This window comes from Amblyomma americanum, chromosome 1 (assembly GCF_052857255.1).
Source record: "Amblyomma americanum isolate KBUSLIRL-KWMA chromosome 1, ASM5285725v1, whole genome shotgun sequence".
NCBI classification, from domain to species: Eukaryota; Metazoa; Arthropoda; class Arachnida; order Ixodida; family Ixodidae; genus Amblyomma; species Amblyomma americanum.
In genome coordinates, this window is record NC_135497.1 from 145,005,513 (window position 1) to 145,023,341 (window position 17,829).

Here is a 17,829-nt window from a genome sequence, read left to right on the forward strand (position 1 = left end):
AGAAATTAATTTCACGTTTTCATATTTCCTAGGGGAACTTTTACAGGAACTTTTCCCTCAAACAATGGGGGAGAAGGAGGGGAGAGAGAGAGAGAGGCAGTCGTTCAGAAGGGGTGCCTAGTTGTGGTGCAAGGCGTCTTTCTTTGTTGTCCGCCTTTATTGAACGGACAGTACTTTGCGCGTTTACGGTTTCTGTCTAGATGACCTGCATTGTTTTTGTTAGCAAGGACGATTGATTTCGGAATCAGTTCAAAATTATTCGGCAGGCTGCTGCTGTCCGGCTAAGCTCGCGCTTGCCACTACCGTTGGAACATTGCAATTTACCGCCTCTTGTGTAAAGATGCCCTGCGAAACTTTTTTTTTTTGCTCCAAGCGGTTCCTCATGCGGACCGATACCAATAAAGAAGGATGAAAAGATTGTCAGAAATCTTATTTCACTGTTTAATTGATGAAACTGGTCGCTATCGGTCACTATTACGCCTTGCGCACGCGTAGCGGAAGACTGCATTCCTTAGTTTTGCAGCCTCCTTGCTGCAGCTGCGCTTTTTGGCGGCATTTTTGCTGCAAAGATGAGGCGTACAGGCGCCGCGGGCAAGGCAGGTGCGAACACAGCGTTGCTCCTAAATCCCTGCTTGCAATTCTTTGGGTAAGCTCAAAAAGGCCCTCTGCTCTCCCCTCACTCTTTGCTTTCCTTGTTTTTTTTTTTGGCGTACTGTTGGTAAATTTGTTGTTTTTTTCTCCCGTCCAAGTATGTGAGGCTAACAGATTCGACTGACATAGCTAACAAATTTAATGCCTGCTTTTCCCAAGCTGATGATAAGTCGCTCTAGCATTCCCCATATTAGCTGCCACAGACTCCACTTATTTTATTTTTACCCTGTGGACCCTAATCAGATCATTGATGTCATAACTAGGCTCAGAACAACTGGGCCTGCATTAGATGGCATTCTTCTTTCGATTGTGAAAATAACATCTTCATTTATACACCTTTCATTCGCACTTATTATTAATTTGATGTTTTCGTCTGCCACCAATCGTGACAACCTGAAAAGTGGCAAGATCGCCCCAGTATTTAAGAGGGGTGATTCACAAGATATATCAAATTAGAGACCTATTTGCATACTACCATTTTCTAGCAAAGTAGCTGAAACGTTTTTGGTAACTTGTCTAACACGCTATATAACAAATTCAACTTGTTGTCTCCGCATTAGTACGGATTTCGTTCAGGCTACTTAACCGAATTAGCACTACTGTGTTTCACAGATCAAATTGAACACGTTTTAGATAATGGACTTATTGTGTATATATTTATAGACTTTAATAAGGCATTTGATACAATTAATAATGACTTTCTTGTTCTCAAACTTGACTCTTTTGGTATACGCGGTCCGGCATTATCTCTCATTTGCAGCTATTTATCTAACAGAAATCAGGTAGTTGATATTAACTGTACTCTCTTACAACTAAACTTGTAACCAGGGGTGCACCACAAAGTTCAATCCTACGGCCCCTATTATTTTTTTTATTTACATTAATGTACTAACTAACTGTCTTTGTTTTTACATGGCGTTGTTAGCCGCCGCGGTGGCAGAGTGGTTATGGCGCTCGGCTGCTGACCCGAAAGACGCGGGTTCAGTCCCGGCCGCAGCGGTCGAATTTCGATGGGGGCGAAATTCTAGACGACCGTGTACTTTGCGATGTCAGTGCACGTTAAAGAGCCCCAGGTGGTCGAAATTCCCGGAGGCCTTCACTACGGCGTTTCGCATAGCCTTAGTCGCTTTGGGAGGTTAAACCCCATAAACCATAAACCAAACCATTGTGTTGTTGTACGCAGACGACACATCAATATATACTAAAAAACGATGCCTAGACACATTAATCAATCACCTAAATTTGAATTTAATGAATTTATCTGCTTAATTCTCGCGCGCAGTCACCTTCGTATTATTAATCCTACAAAGACCAAATGCATGCGATTTCACAGCCCTCAACGAATAACTGACAGAAAGGGGGCGTTTGAATCGCGAATGAAATTAAAACTCTGTCTTACTTTCCACAACACACAATGATAACTCTCTAGAACGCGTAAATTCACTGTCAACTACAGCACTGTCTTTCATTATGGGGTAATACTTACGCTAATAACCTTCAACATCTCCAACAGTTAAAAATTCAAGCACTAAAACTCATTACCTTTAACCACTTCAGTACAAATGCTGTACCGCCACCGCGGTGGCTCAGTGGTTATGTCGCTCGGCTCCTGACCCGAAAGATGCAGGTTCCATCCCGGCAGCGGCGGTCGCATTTCGATGGAGGCTTTCGCCTCCATCTTGAGACCCGTGTACTTTGCGATGTCAGTGCACGTTAAAGAACCCCAGGTGGTAGAAATTTCCGGAGCCCTTCACTACGGCACCCCTGTAGTTTGAGTCGCTTTGGGATGTTAAACCTCCATAAAGCATAAACCAAACAAAATGCGGCACCTATCTTTATTGATTTGTGCATACTACCACTACGGTACATTTTCCAGCAAACGTTATCACTAATAATTTTTAAGGTCATAAGAAATTGAATTATTTTCACTTCATGAGCGCCACTTCTTTAGTTAATTACAACAATACAAGTTTCGCTGCTAATGCAAACATTCTTTTGCCTAAGATTAAAACCAATTACGGGAAATTTTCAGCGACGTTTATGTGTGTGACATTCTGGAATCAGTTGCCCAATGAAATGAATCATGAGGAACATCTACAGTATTAAAAAAAATTGAACAATATATGCTAATTCCACTAGCCTAGTGACATGTGACATTATACATTTTTTCGTAGCGATAGCTACATTACGGTAGCATTTCGAGCCTTCAGCGTGGCGGCGCCGCCACGCTGTCACGTGGTGCATAGCAGTTGCCGGCGGCGCGGCGCCGTGGCTGATCACGTGGTTCGTCACGTAGTTGGTCACGTGACCAAGCTCCACTCAGCCAGCTGTAGCTATCGCGTCACTCCAGGTTTAACCAGAGCTAAACCACAGCCAATTTTTCTATTCTAATCCGATTCCTGTTCTGTAATTAATTGCATTTGATGTTGTGTACTGCATTTTTCCTGTTCTAACACAAACCCTGTATTTTTACTGTTCCCATTGTTACTGTATTTGTTCAAACACATATTTTGCATCGGTATTCATAGTTATTAACTTCAGAACAATGATCCTGTTATTGCTTTTAATCAGGGTCGCCGTGTTTTGATTATTCGCGTACTTTATATGTTTGACAAATTGTTGTTGCTTCGTTTTATGCATAGTCTGTTTAGGTGGTCCCCCTGACTGTTCTGTAATCTTGGTACCTCCTCCTGTATTTTTCGAATAAATAAATTGAGACTGAAATAGCCGGAGCAGAAAGCAACGCCCGGACCATTATTCGTGTCCTTTATTATTTGGTTTGACACCTATAAAACTTAGAGGCACTGTTTTTTGGATTCATTTGCCGAGCACAGAGGAAAAGAAGTAGAATCCGGACGCCCAAGCAGTCGCCATGGCAGGGGCTAGTTGGTATCTCATATTAATTGAAAACTGCGCTTGAAGATACACGGCATTACAAACGCAGACCTTGAAAAACGAGCACCGAGACGGTGTGCAGAGACGTACGCTGGGCTCCGTATCGGTGTTTGTGGTCGTGCCGTGCGCCTTTTGAGCACAGTTTCAGTAAAGGCGGAAACTGACGCAATGGTTTGACACTATCGGCCTGAAAAGAGTGTTTATGGAGCACAGTATTAAATACATTGCGAGTGCGCTCAGAGACATCGCCAAGTCCTACGCTGTGTAGCGAAGAATGCAGCCGCACATGCCTGGTTTCAGTCTCAGGACACCTTTAAGGCCAGTGGAGCGCGGCCACTCCGTCTTTGGGCCACTTGACGCTCCGCAGAAGCTGTTCAGCAATTGTTCTTTGATCTTGACATCACTGTGTCTCTTGCGCTATCCCGCGGCCTGGCTCTCACAATGCGTACCGTGTTTCGCTGCCCTTCGATCGCATAGCTGAGGAGCCGACAGTTTTTTTTTTAATTTTGTGTTTACAAACAATTTTCTTCCGTAGACCTGCCCAACACGTCCACGCTCCCAAGAGTAGCCGCCAACTTGCGCAGCGGGTATTCCAAGCAACGTGAGCCACATCATTTTTTTTGTATTGCGAACAAAAGCTGTCTGTTGTACCGTAACGTCTGTTTTCTGCTTCTGCTGAAGGCCGCATTGTGCTTGCTTTTCGAAAAACAAAATAAAACAAAAAAGAACTGCCGCTCTAGGCCATTCTTTTTATCAAATGAATGATAAATAGTCCATACAAAATTGTGCCAAGAAAGCTTCGTCTTCGTCTTGAAAGCCACACACCCGCAGCTCTGCACCAAACTGCCCGCGCACCTAGGGACAAGCGTCAGGCCGTGACGTCAAAGAGATGCGCCGGCGCTGGCGTCAGCAGCGACTTTCGTTGTCTAGGCAAAAAGGGGGACCTTCCGCATTGGGTGCGGCACGCTTGCTTGTTTTTGGGCACAATTCACGGCGTGTCGACAAATTTTGGCGCGGTTGGTTGACCCGAAATGCAGAAGAAAGGAAGCGGCATAAGTTTCTACGAGTTCATTGCAGTCAGAGAGGCGCGAAAGCGACGGGAAGGGGCCAAGGAGCAAGACAAGTTCGGCAAAGAATCGGCTTTGCGGCTAATTATTACCGCCGAGCTCGTGGGTTATTACGCCGAGCTCGGTTCGCCCCTGGAGTTATTATATTGCGTTTCTGCATTCAAATCTATTAAGCTGGTTCGTGTCTCTGACTTCGCATCGTTGCTGTTTGGTCGCATGGCAAACAGTGCAAAAATCAAGTAACGCCTGCAACTCGTTCTCATTCTATCGCACTCTCAGCATGAATTTAGGCGTAATATTCCGTGTGCTTGTGGTCGCAAGTTGAACGCAGGGGGCCATTTTCAAATGCTGACCACCCGGATATCGCCCCGAGCAACACTTCGCGCAAAAAAAAAGGACAAAAAGTTGCCGCCAGTCGCCTTCAGCGTTCACACCGTGCCGCGCTTGAATCAGCACCGGACTCGGGTTGTAGCACGCACAACGGTTTTTTCTGTTTTCTTTTTCGCGAATTTCAACAAGTGTGTCGTTTTAACACAGTACAACGACGCTATAGGATCTCGACAAAGTCGCGTAGTGTAATTTTCCAAATTATTTGCATTTTCACATTGTAGGTCGATAAGACCCCGTCGAACAAAGCGAATTCTACGCCAAAAGCCACTCCGATCAAGCAGAATGCGCACACATAAATAAATTCTAAAATAAGAAGCAAAATTTTATAGCTTAGCAGAGTGAGCGTAAACTTCGTTTGGAGCTCGAGGAAAACGTCCGTGCATGCGCTCGTGAAGCTCTGAGATCGCATTTGCCTTATTCAAAGCAGCTGTAGTGTTCATTAATTTCCAAGGTCTCCGGAGTGATGCGGCTCGGTGATAATAGATAGGAAACACATTACAAGGTTCGTCGAGTGAGAAAGCTGATTCGCCTCGTGCATCACGTCGTCCTATCTTGCACTAGCAATCGGATATGCTTTATCGGCCCATAGGTTGGGAAGTATGGACGACTAGTTCCTCCCCATACCTCGCGCTATCACCCGCCGTAACGCTGCGCTGTTAATTGTCGCCAACTAGGAGCGGAGAAGCACCCGAATCAGCGCTCCGCCTACTAATTCCTTCTGGCGAACAGACTGAAAAAGTGAAGAACTACTCTCTGAGCACCAAAATGTATGCTTCTAACCACAAGTGACTCGCACGCTTTGAAATATTCACATACGCGAGTTGGTTTCGAAGGCACCGTCGCTTGACGCAGTGTAGGCGTGCGCTGCGTTTTGCCTACACCCCGTGTCGCTGCCGACTGCAGAGCCACCTTTGTTTACAAACATGACTTGTCTATAAGAACACGGCAAGGACATGGGGGGCTAAATGGACCTGCGCGCGTCTGCCGACGGCTGCAGTGTAAAAGCGGCGCCCGACGTCCTTGCGAAAACCTCCCGCGGCCCCGGTGCTCCGCGCATGTCATCTGTTTCGCCTTTCGACGTGGCACGCCACGTGATCGTCCGCACAGCTGCAACACAGGGCCACACTACGCAGTAACTGGGCTCCCTGCCCTTTATGCCCTGGATTACTTGAAGGCAGAGCATTTTCTCGCGCAGTCCCCGAGTTTTGTGAGCTTCTCGATAGGGACAGAGGGCAGATAAGACCGGATGGAAAGACCTAGTCTCTGAAGGCGATACGGACAGCCTCAATGCCATCCACGTAAAACGTTGTGTATATTTCAGTAAAAAAACACACTATGACGATGCAAAATCAGTGTTTATACAGTAAAACGAGCTCTTGGGCGAGTTGGTTACTTGTCTTAGGCATAGTAGCAGCGCAAAAAAAACACACACACAAGAGGAGAATAGACACCGAGAGTCACGCACAGACGCTGCAGAGAGACACGCAGCAGCGTCTGTGCGTGTCTCTCGGTGTCTCTTCTTCTCTTGTGTGTGTGTTTTTGCGCTGCTACTATGCTTAAGACTGTTTCTACAGTCTGCACCGGAAAGTTTTTTTTTTCCTTGCTGAGAGCTACACTGGAGCGTATCCTGAATTATATGCACGTAATGGGCTGCAGTGTTGTGTCAACTGTTTCTCTGTTGTTGTTGCTTTTTACCATGGACGCTCTCTTGGGAATAAATAGGTCTCAACGGAACGCACGCACATTCGCAATTCTTGCGGCTACTAAAAAAAAAAGAAATCATTTACCAAAAGTGGCGTGTGCTGAACTAGCTGGCACAATGTGCGAAAGCGCTTGGCACTCATTCAGGCGCATCTATAGTATTTCACAAATCACGGAAAGTCGAAGGCAGTTCGAGGCAGAAGGAAAAGTATGCAGAACAAAGCGGAGCGTGACATTTGTCTGTCGCTGCTGTTTCGTGTAAGTCATAATATCAAGTCTGGTACCTTGGCAGGTGTACATGCACATTCTGCGTTAGGGCGTTTATTTTTCTGTACAAGCTAGATCGGCTGCGAAAAAAAAAACAACTAAGAAAGCATGTATCAATATCCTTATTCACAAACTGCGTCGTTGAGCGCAGCAGTTCAGGTGCTTTGTAATTGTTCTACAACTGGCTTTTGGGAAGCAAAAACAGTGGAAATCAGGGATGCTCGCACTGTTTACGATGTTCGCTAACTTTCAGGCTATAGATAACAAAACGGCGTGTGAGACGCACAGGGCGCTATAACCCACCCGCAATTTGTCCGCTTCTACTGCACTGAGAAGATGCGTTTTTCTTTGCATCTTGCATTGTTTTCGTTTTCTTTTATCATAACCAGGACGGTAGAGGAAGGGGACTTGGCACCATGGTTTTAAGGACGCGCAGATTGCACAATGAACGTATGGTTGATAGACAAGGTAACGCTGCTGGTCTGCCAATTTTAATCTGCTGCCAATGTATGCTTTGGGAGCTGGGTGCCACACATTTATCACGGCGCCGATACTGAGAGCTTTAAAAGCGACATTAAAGAACGCATTATTACAGAGAGAAACTGCCTGGCGTTTTGGGGCAGAATTTTGGGAAACTTAGCATTCTGGATGCATCCGAATCTAACATGAATGCATTCCGAAGAGGAAAACTGTATGTTCCAGCGTAGCATGATTTCAGCCTTCAAGCCGTCGTTTGTCCTATTGTCGGCGAACCTTGGTCGCCGCTGTTTGTGAAACGTCTCCAATGCATTCAGCGGGCACCACAGTTATTTAAACACCGCTAGAACTAGCCATACGTTATTAAATTCAGCCGTTAATTTCATTGCATCACGGAATAATGTTATGCAACTCGGGTCTCAGTGGTCCACCTAATGAAAGGTCACTGCAAAACAATAGCAGGAAAAAGACACGCACGAATACGGACGCTAAACAAGTTGTCTCCATACGTTTAACACCTATGGTTTTGCGCGGATTGCATGGAGTGACACGTGATCTCCACGAATGCAACACCTGTAGTACAGACTACAAATTATTACTAGTCACACGTCTCAGCATCAAGGTAGGCTCACATATTATACTATTGTGTAAGCGCAGAGCACTCCTCTCGATAAGTTATTCCTTTCGTGCTAACAACTACTCAGTCACCCCAGAGCATACCGTCTCAATAGCACTGAAAACCAGGGAAAAGACAAAGTTCTCTTTTGTGCGGTCGGCTTTTCGATCCAAATGCAGCACGTGTACTGCCATGGATAAATGATGTCCTAAATTACGCAATAACTTGAGCACGATAACTTTAGGATTTTTCTGAACATTTTTTTTTCTCGCGCAAGCTAAAATGAACACGAATTAAGAAACGGACACAACACCGCCGACGTTGTTTCCGTTTTCTTTTTTGTGTTCGTCATAGCTTACGGTAAAAATGTTTTGTAGCTAATAATACCTCGTCCGTCCAACAGCAAGTTCTCAAAAATTTTATTCGGCACTGAGATCTCCTGGTACAGTGATGAAAGTTCGCTGGTGAAAAGCTGTCATTTGAGGTCGTATAAGCAAAAACAAAAAGGATTCATTATGCTTAACCCCGCGCGTGCAGAATTGTTCTTACCCTCGCGTTCGCGTCTACATTGCCGCATCGGCTTTCATCTGTGGACCCCCGTGAGTGCAAAGTGCGAGGCCACGGGAAGGCGTGTTTCTGGCGTGACCGCCCTTGGCCAGAGGTGGCATTTACAGGACACTGTCTGCAGCACAATGATGAACGGGGGACGGCAGGGTCCCCGTGTGAAGGGCACGTACCCAATGGTGGCTCCATGTGTTCGTGATGAGCGCGGGCCCCAGAGAGCGCGCCGGGTTGAGGCCAGCTCCCGTGAAGCGGTACTGCGTCAGGGAAAGAAAACTGCGTGGCTGTTTTGGCCCGCCACCTCACCAACACGGGGTAGCAGGGAATCGAACCCATGCCAAGCAGGCTACACTCCATCACAACGTCTTTTTTTATTTTTATTCACTAGGGCTGAAGCTACGAGTGCGAGGTTACAGCTTCCAGACGTGTGCGATGCGCTCGTGAGTGCGTTAGAATAGTTCAGTTGTCGAAGCTGCTGTAACCTCCCGGTCATCGCTTCTGCTTCACCCAGAAATTGAAATTAGGGGGGGGGGGTCTCAATTTCTATGAGGCGGCGGGGGAAAGAGGGGTAGAAGAGAAGCAGTAGTCATTTTTTAAATTTTTAGTAGTTTGTATTTAGGTAGTCATTTTCCATAGCAACGTTTCACTCCAACACTCAGGACAAATATTGCGAACAATTACCTCGCTTTGCGCACAAGGTCTAAAGCCGTATTTATGAACAGACAATAACTAAAGAACAAGGACTACATAAAATGTGTAGAGAAACTACGCGGCATTCACACTACTAGCAATAAAGCTTGTAAAAAAAACCAGTTCATTACCACTCGCGTAACGCAGACGTGGAAAACGCTGTAAAACGTGTGGAAGTTCGTGTGGAGGTCATCGTTTCTTCCGCCACGAGCCAGCTATGGTCGATGTTTTCCTTCGCGTACATGCCCTTCTTCCTCCTCGTCGTGAGTAAAGAAGAAAGAAAAGTTACGAATTAAGTGGATGCGTTCAGAAAAAGTAAGGGCAAATCACTGGCTTCACTCTACTGATAGAAGCAATGAGATGGAGCTATCATTTCTGGCCACCGCCGCAACGTATTGTTGAACTTTATTTATTGGTCGAGGCTCCTTCTGTGGCACTATTTCTGGGCCAGTTTAAGCCGATCGCACGAAAAGAGTGTAAGCTCGCACTTTTATACTGCGGTTATGCTGGAGACGATGCAAGCGCAACACAACGGCATGCGGACCTGCATGGCTGCGTTTACCGAAACCGTCGCCTCGCACTCGAAGCTTCTACTATAGTGCCACGCAGTGTTGCCCCCAAAACAGTTTCACAGTGCTGCGACATGCTTACTAGTGCGAGAAGCACAAAGGACAAGGAAAAGCAACTCGTGGAACACAGCTTAGAGAACTCACGAATAAATGAAAATTCGGTCGTTCTGTTCTGCGAGTTCCTTTTCGCTGCCCCTTTTGTTTCTTTCGCGCTAATAACCATGTCGCAGCTGTTCACCGAGCACCAACTATCCCGACTTTCGTCTTTAATAGTTGCAATGTGGTTGTTTTCTGTTCTATATCTTTTAAATAGCCATGGCACAATGATTTAATACCTATTACAGTACTGGTTGCGAAAGACAACATAAATATTTGTGCGCTGTTCTGTTTTCTTGAATGAATTGGAAAACTCGATAGCACTTTAAACAACCGGTGTACTAGGAACACTTACGGAATAATCGCGAGAAATCGGGAGAATGAGGCGAAAACCGCAAACTACTGATTTAGCTGTTCTTTTTGTTCTACTCTTGAGCTATGTTGAGTAGCTTGGCTAATGAAACATAGTTTCGTAGTATACTTATCGAATCACAATCTTACATGAACTGTCTTGCAGGGAAGCAACTGTGGCGACATGTCACGGTTGTCACCGCGGCGTCCTTCACCCCGTGCTGTGCTTGTTATCCGTCTCTTTGTACACGCATATTGCAACGCATATCGGCTGGGGGTCCTCACCATGTCTTAAGATACGCAGCCACCTTGTAGCTGCATCATTCGTTTCAGAAAAGTTTATAATAATAGCGAGTGACCATTTGTCTCGTGGATTTACTTCTAGAGACCTCTTTAAGAACGCGGGCCCCATATGCTGCGTTTCGTCTTGAGTCGTGCTCAAGGCATTGAAAAGAAGATGCCAATTTGTTCTGTTTAAAGTTAGGCACTGATGCATCAATATCGGCGCCGCCAGAGCACAGAAGCGAAGCCAAGGTGAACGGCATGATGATGATGGATTTTTATGGCGCAAGGGCGTCTATGGCCAAAGAGCGCCATGGCACAAGGTATTTTTCGATTACTCAAGGTGGGGTTAAAGACCCATTTTCCAAGCATTTCAGCCCTTACTAGCCGAGCAACAGGCCAGGGGAAAGCTTGTACCCATTGTATCACCGGTGGCTACCCGGCGGCACTGGGGATCGAACCCCGCACCTCCCGCATGCGAGGCGGATGCTCAACCACTCGGCCACCGCTGCGGTAGTATATAGTGCACGGCATGCATATAAGAGTGTAAGATATGACTGCGCCGATGCGCTACCGTGGCGAATACATTGTTGTTGTCGTAGTCCAGGTGTCCAATAACACTTACGGACACTGCTGTCGGCCGAGAATCGGGACGCGTGTAGAGGGTAGGAAACCATGGTTCGGAGCTTGAGGCGCAATGCACGCCTCCATATCTCCACTGGTTCGCGCGTTGCTGCTGTTGTACTTTAGTGAACCGTTTCGTTTGCTTTTCGCTCCGCTTTCGAAGAGTGATCTTTTATATGCGAGATTGTCACGACGGTCTCTACGTGTATGCGCCGCAGTTCACCAAGGGGCATTTGTGACGCTCCTTTTATCGTCTCGTACTGTAGCCAAAGCTCTGCGTTTGTAACGACGATGAAAAAATAGATACAGCCGAAGAGGTGCCGGTGCAACGCACGCTGATGCAGAGGCTGGGTTATTGACGTGTCCCATCAGCCCCCATGCTACGCAGCAACCTTTGACACCTACGCAGCAACCATTGACACCGCTTCCTTTTTCTGGACAATTGGAAGTGTCGAAAGCCAGGCGATCTCGTGCCTTTGCGTGGGCAGGATGGGCCGTGGACGGTGCAGTTCGGTCGACAATTGTGTTTCCTTTTTTTTTCTTCTGTCCCTCCTTCAGACTGACCGCAAATAGATTCCAGTAGGACCGGCAGGGCCGGAGAAGTTTATATATATATACTCCCACGGGCCACAAGGAGCCGGCGCTGTCCAGATGCTGCCGTCGATTCTGGCCGCAATTCGTTCCCGACCAGCGACAGCCGTCGGCCGCCCCCTGACAGCTTCCCATTGAGAGGCGATAGACGTCGCGGCCGCCGCCGCCGGTTTCCGCGAAAGGTCCTCCCGCACGCGCCCCGTTTCGACACCGCCGAAGCGGACATTTCCGCCTCTCGTGGGGGTGATAAATGGCCGGCGGGCCTATACCGTCCGCACACGCGCCCGACAGGATAATGGGCGTGCGACGCAGCGCACGTATATATAACGCACAGGCGCGCGGAGCCGCGATGGCCGCAACGGAGCTCACTGCGCTGTGGACTCCGTGGGGTGGAATGCACGCTGCATGCTGAGCGCGCACCATGGCACAGTGGGCGCAGTCTAGCCTCGCACATTCCGTAAGTTAAGAACGGTCAAGCTAAGCAATACGGGACTCTATTATAAAAACGAGAACGGAAAAGCGAAAATTTTTTGAGAGCTGGAATAGAGCGCCGCCGGCCGCATGGTGTCTCTGTTTTTGTCCTCGTCTTTTAGCGTCACACTCTTGGCTTTCGCTTTATTCCCGGGCGACAACAGTACGAGGTTAACCTTTGAACGACTCCTCGCGTATGGGAGGAAATGTTTGCAAGCCGAGTGCTTTTTCAGTTCTCGGCAAATTCATGGTTTTCGCAAAGGGTGCGGGTGAAGTCCGTCTGTATTTCACAGCCGAGCTTCCAGGTGCAGAGATGGGCATCCTCAGAGAGGGCAAGCCCTCATGAGGGCGTCCTCACCCTCATCTCATGAGGATTTCACTCGGTGAGGTGAGGGTGAGAGAGGATGGGCACAAAAAAATTCGTGAGCACGAGGGTGAGGGAGGAAAGACATGGTGAGGTGAGGGCGAGGGAGGGAACACATGATGAGGTGAGGGTGAGGGAGGGCAAGATGTACTGTCTGAGGGCGAGGATGGTGGTCCGAACTATACCCCTGGCTAACGTTTTTTGTCTGCGCAGCACGTTATGAATTCCCGTTCTAAAGCACTAGTTCTTGGGTTCCCGGGGAAGACGTAGTTTCTGCAGACTGGAGGTACACGAGGTGAACACGAAAGGCGGGGAGTCGAATGCCTTCTCCGTCGCCGCGGTGTACTACAGCGCGGACAATGCTATGCCGAAAAAAAAGCGCTCTTCTAACTCAAAAAGCCTACTCTTTAAAATTGTGTAAAGTCTTAGATGAAACACCCTGTATAGTGCGCTAACAAGGGGGCACTTGTCGGGCCTTGCGGGTGGCCGCCAGTCCAACAGGAACCGTGGTACCGTAGTCAGCATTTTTATTAACAGCCCCGGCTATGCCAGATGATCTGAGCGGGGAGTAAAACATGTAGAAATTATGCCTCGTAAGGCTGTTGAATTCTAAGTTTTAAGCCTTGTTTCCCGGAACGAAGCCCGATTTCAGTTTAGTGAGTTTTCAAAGAACTGGCTGCGGCGCAAAAAATGCTTCTACGAAATTCCACTGTCAAATCAAAGCGTGTTGGCGGCGTTGCTGTGGAATTTGTCCATTCACACTGTGAGTAGTTCAGTACAGTCATATCATCCGTCTATTTTCGCTGGAATTGCAGTATAGGAAAGTGGTGCCACAATGTGTTGAGCAAGGGTGACCACTGTAGCCTTACCATGAAAATAAAGCAGCACCTTAATCACCTTGGTCTGAATCATTGCTCGCTCCGCCTTGCATTGTACGGTGTGCTAAAAAAAGAAAAAGTTGCACTGCTCTCTAAATAAGAGGAGCATCTCTTGGGTTATTTCTCTCGCTGGTAAGGGCTGTAGCCACGTAATCGCGCGCCTGATTATATGAACCAAATTTCTTGCAGGCATTGTAGAAAATTGACACTCAGGGTTTGGATGATGCGTAGACGGGGAAGCAAAAAAATCACGGGCGTTTTAGCTTGGGATTAACTACGAATTATCGTGCTCTGGCACCATTAGCCCCTGGTTTGCATGGTTTATCCTCACTTTCTATGCTTTTGCTTGACCTGAACGGGCTTACATAGGTTGATATGTCATATGATGTAAGTTTGCGTGATATTGCATCATTTTGGACTTGTACTGCGGTAGAATTGGTCAGTCCCTACATTCACAGATCCCTGCGAGTCCTGATTCCGCTCCCGGCGCAGAGGTGCAACAGTTAAGCTATGGGCCACTGCCCTGTGATAGCAGTTGCTGCCATCGGTGGGGCTTGTGATACCCACATTGTTCCTGAGTAACTTCTCGCGACTAATCACTAATTGAACTGCCACGGTGGGCAGTTTGCTCACAATCCGGCACGGCTTGTAATGACCTCACAACGTCACGTGACCAAGGTGGCCTACGTACTATATGCAGGCTTCGGACAGACAGACAACCGCTTTTCGGCAGAGTGGAAGCGCTAGGGCACTAAAATAGCAACCACAGGATTTGTTCATTCAAGACTCGTGGAGTTAGTTATTACCATTATTCAGCCCAATTGCTGCATTTAACGACCCATTTGGTTTTGAAGTGGCCTGAATAAAGTTTTACTTTAAGCGACAGCGTAAGAGCCTCTCTACAGCGGAAAGCCGACATCACACTGGGAAAATGCACTAAAGAAATAAATAAACGTCATAGCTGGGGGAGTGGGATGCTAAACCGCGGCAGCGCTAAAAAATCAGTTCCGCTGGCCGCTGCTTCAGACCACTACGCCGTCGCCACAGCTTCTCTTTAGTATGATATTTATAAGGTTGAAAATATATTCTGTTTACATTAACTAAACTATTTACAAAGCTTTTAGGATACGCCACGAAACACACCGCAAATAAGAGAGCAAAAGACCACTAGACGCGAGGTAAGGCTGAGAAAATCACCAAGAGGGAGTGCCACTCCTGTTTAAAGTAAGTTGGTTCATACACTTCCCTTAATTGAATAATCAGTTGGGAGAAATGTTAACATTCTGCCTGAACAAACTCCCAAAATCTCAAGCTGTGCTTGCGATGCCGTGTCTTTGTCACGTACCCGCGTTCACGCGCGTTAAACTGCCAGTCTCTCATGCTGTAGTTTGAAAGTGTCGTCTTCATCCCATTTCATCAGCGCGCGTGGAAGCGTCGTCAGACGAACATGCCATTGTTGCCGGGAAGACGTTGTTCGATCTACTGTCGTCTCAGCTCTGTTTATTTACCTAATTTTGCCCAATTAACCTAGTTTTATTTGAATATTCGAGGACGGCAGCATCTTCAAGGCGGTACTGTCCCTATGGGAAGAGTACGGCTATTTCGACGCCGGCAAGCCTAAAGGGACCACGCTAATCAAAGGAGGCTAGCTCGGAAGAGGCGGCCATAGCTTCCCAGGCTGTGGAGCGACCAGAACATGGACTCGACCACCCGTCCAGCGAGACCTCATCGCTTAGTGGGGCTGAGTCAACGATCGTGGACGGTGACGAGTCAGTGGCCGATATGGCTGACGTGGACAACGAGGGCTTCAAGTTGGTGAGTCATCGCAAGCAACGAATGGTAGGGATCCCGGTAATGGTTGAGCCTACAGAAAAAGGGGTTGATTTAAGAGAGAAGAATCCCATCTTACTTTTCGCGGCCATTCAATCACTGCTGGAATCAGCTCCGATTCGTAGTCGGTTCACCATGCACGGGGCTCTTCAGCTGGATGTCTCGACGGAAGAGCAGGTTGACAAGCTCCTGCAGAGCTCTCAGATTTTTGGCATCAAAGTTAGCGTGCGGTTGCCCCATTCCTATATGAAGAACACCTGTGTTGTTAACGGTGTACCAAAGTGGCATTCAGAACGCGACCTACTTGATTATCTGAAACCACAAGGTGTGCTGCACGTAAAACGACTTGTGCGTCGTGTGGAGTCTCCAGGAAAAGAATTGGCTGCGAAACCTACGAACTCTATCGTGTTGACATTCGCTCCCAACTCAGAGCGCCCCGAAAAAATTGATCTGGGATTCACAAAACACGCAGTTGCAGATTTCACTGAAGCTCCTCCACGGTGTTTTAGATGCCAACGGTTTGGGCACGTGGCCAAAGTTTGCACAAAGGATCGACGCTGTAAGCGGTGCGGAGGCGACCACGACTTTAAAACCTGCAGGGCAGATTTTGCTTGCGCCAATTGCGGTGGCGATCATCCAGCGAGTTTCGGAGGCTGCCCTTTCCGTGTGAGCGCTCTGCACCGTCGCATATCCTTTATTGCTGATCCAAAAACCCAACCGACTGAGACGCCTGTACCAGGATTAGACGAGTTCCCAGTGTTGGAGTCTGATGTTGTTGCGTTACCCAACAATGTCCCTAAGAGACCTGAGTCCAGCAAGACGCCAAGGTCCAGTGCGCGCGAGTCGGCTGTTCGACCTCCAGCAAAAAGTGTCCATGTTCCTGAGCGGCCGGATCACAGCCAGACTCCATGGCAAGGGCGACCCTCATATGCACAAGTGACAAAAAAACGAGCTACTGCGGCCAATAGTATGTCCCCGTCGGCATCTTTTGTCGATGTTTTAAGTGAGTGCGTTGCGCAAAATAAGGAGCTCAAAAATAAAAGTATGTCTGACCTTCTTCATGTTTTGTTTGGGCCCCTGCGTTCACATGTTCCAGCGATGGCGCCTGGTAACCTCAAGAACTTCCTACAGCTGGTGCTTTCTTTTGAGTCTCTAATTACTATCTTCGCAGCGAATTTCCTTGGGATCTAATATGAATGGGGTTAAACCTCGTGGATGTCATATGCACCGAAAAGTGCCGTTTATATTGCAGTGAAACTGCGCTGGGATTTTAAGTCGGTTAGCCGAACTAAAACTGTTCTTGAAAGATACTTGTGTTCCAGTATTGGCCCTGTCAGAAGCTGGCCTGCCAAGCGGGAGATGTTCGACTGGATATGTCGCCCATAAAAACTGCAGCATGAAGTCATTTCCTGCAGGAAGTGCTGCGCTTTACATAAGAAGAAAAATTCCACATGTTTCTCTAAGCGTTGCCGATCTTTGCACGGATGTCATTGAGGTAGCGGCTGTGAGAATACAGCTCGGCTCTCGAACACTTTCTATTGCATCCGTGTACGTGTCTCCGCGGAAGAAGGTAGCATTGGATTTGTTTCGTTTCTACAGCAGCTCTGCGACCGCTGCTCAGCACCTCGAATCATCTGCGGTGATTTCAACGCCCATCATGCCGTTTGGGGTGACAGGAACACGGATTCCCGTGGACGAAAACTCGTAAAGGTTATTGACAGTTTGGACCTGTGTGTTGACAATGACGGAAGACCCACTTTTTTCCGGCCTCCAGACTCAGCGACAGCTATAGACCTGACACTGCATTCACTTGACGTCCGCGTGAGTTGGTCAACAGCGCTTGACCGCATGGGAAGTACCGCATGGGAAGTGACCACTATCCCATTTTTGTGTTTGCTGCCGACTTTCGTATGCATGGTACTAAAATTAGCAATGTGGTCAACTGGAACAAGTACAGAGAGAACCTAGAACGTGTTTCTGGTGATGTTGTTGACAAAATGATTTCTAGTAAGCTAGCAGCAACTACGGCGGTCAAGTTACCTGATCATTTTCCGGCCCCGGATTTAAAACTCAGGAACCTTTGCGCAGCGAGAAGAAGGGTGGAGCGCCAACTCGTGCGGAAGAAGGAAGACAGGCAACTGAAGACGATCTTCAATAGGCTGAATTCTGCTATTAGACGGCACACAAACAAGCTGTACAGGTCGCAACGGGCCTCATTCTTCGCTAGTTTGTGTTCTCACCGATGACGAGCATATGGCGAGTTATTGGCAGCCTTGCTGGAGACTCTCGCCCTTCGAAGCCTTTTGAAGCTCTTGTAATACGCAAGGGAAAACCTATTGTGTGCTTGGCAGAGGAATTTGCAGACGCACTCGTACGCCTCGTACGCGCTAATTCTGGAATATATATATATATATATATATATATATATATATATATATATATATATATATATATATAT

The 17,829-nt window shown here is 47.5% G+C and overlaps 1 protein-coding gene across 1 annotated transcript in view; it reads right to left on the minus strand.

The window, feature by feature from the left end:
* Positions 1-17,829, minus strand: part of LOC144113818 (lens fiber major intrinsic protein-like) — a 41,022-nt gene that overhangs the window by 6,781 nt on the left and 16,412 nt on the right. Inside the window, exon 2 of the mRNA XM_077647154.1 lies at positions 8,802-8,882. Within this exon, the coding sequence (XP_077503280.1) occupies positions 8,802-8,882 (81 nt within the window). The remainder of the gene's footprint in view (positions 1-8,801; positions 8,883-17,829) is intronic.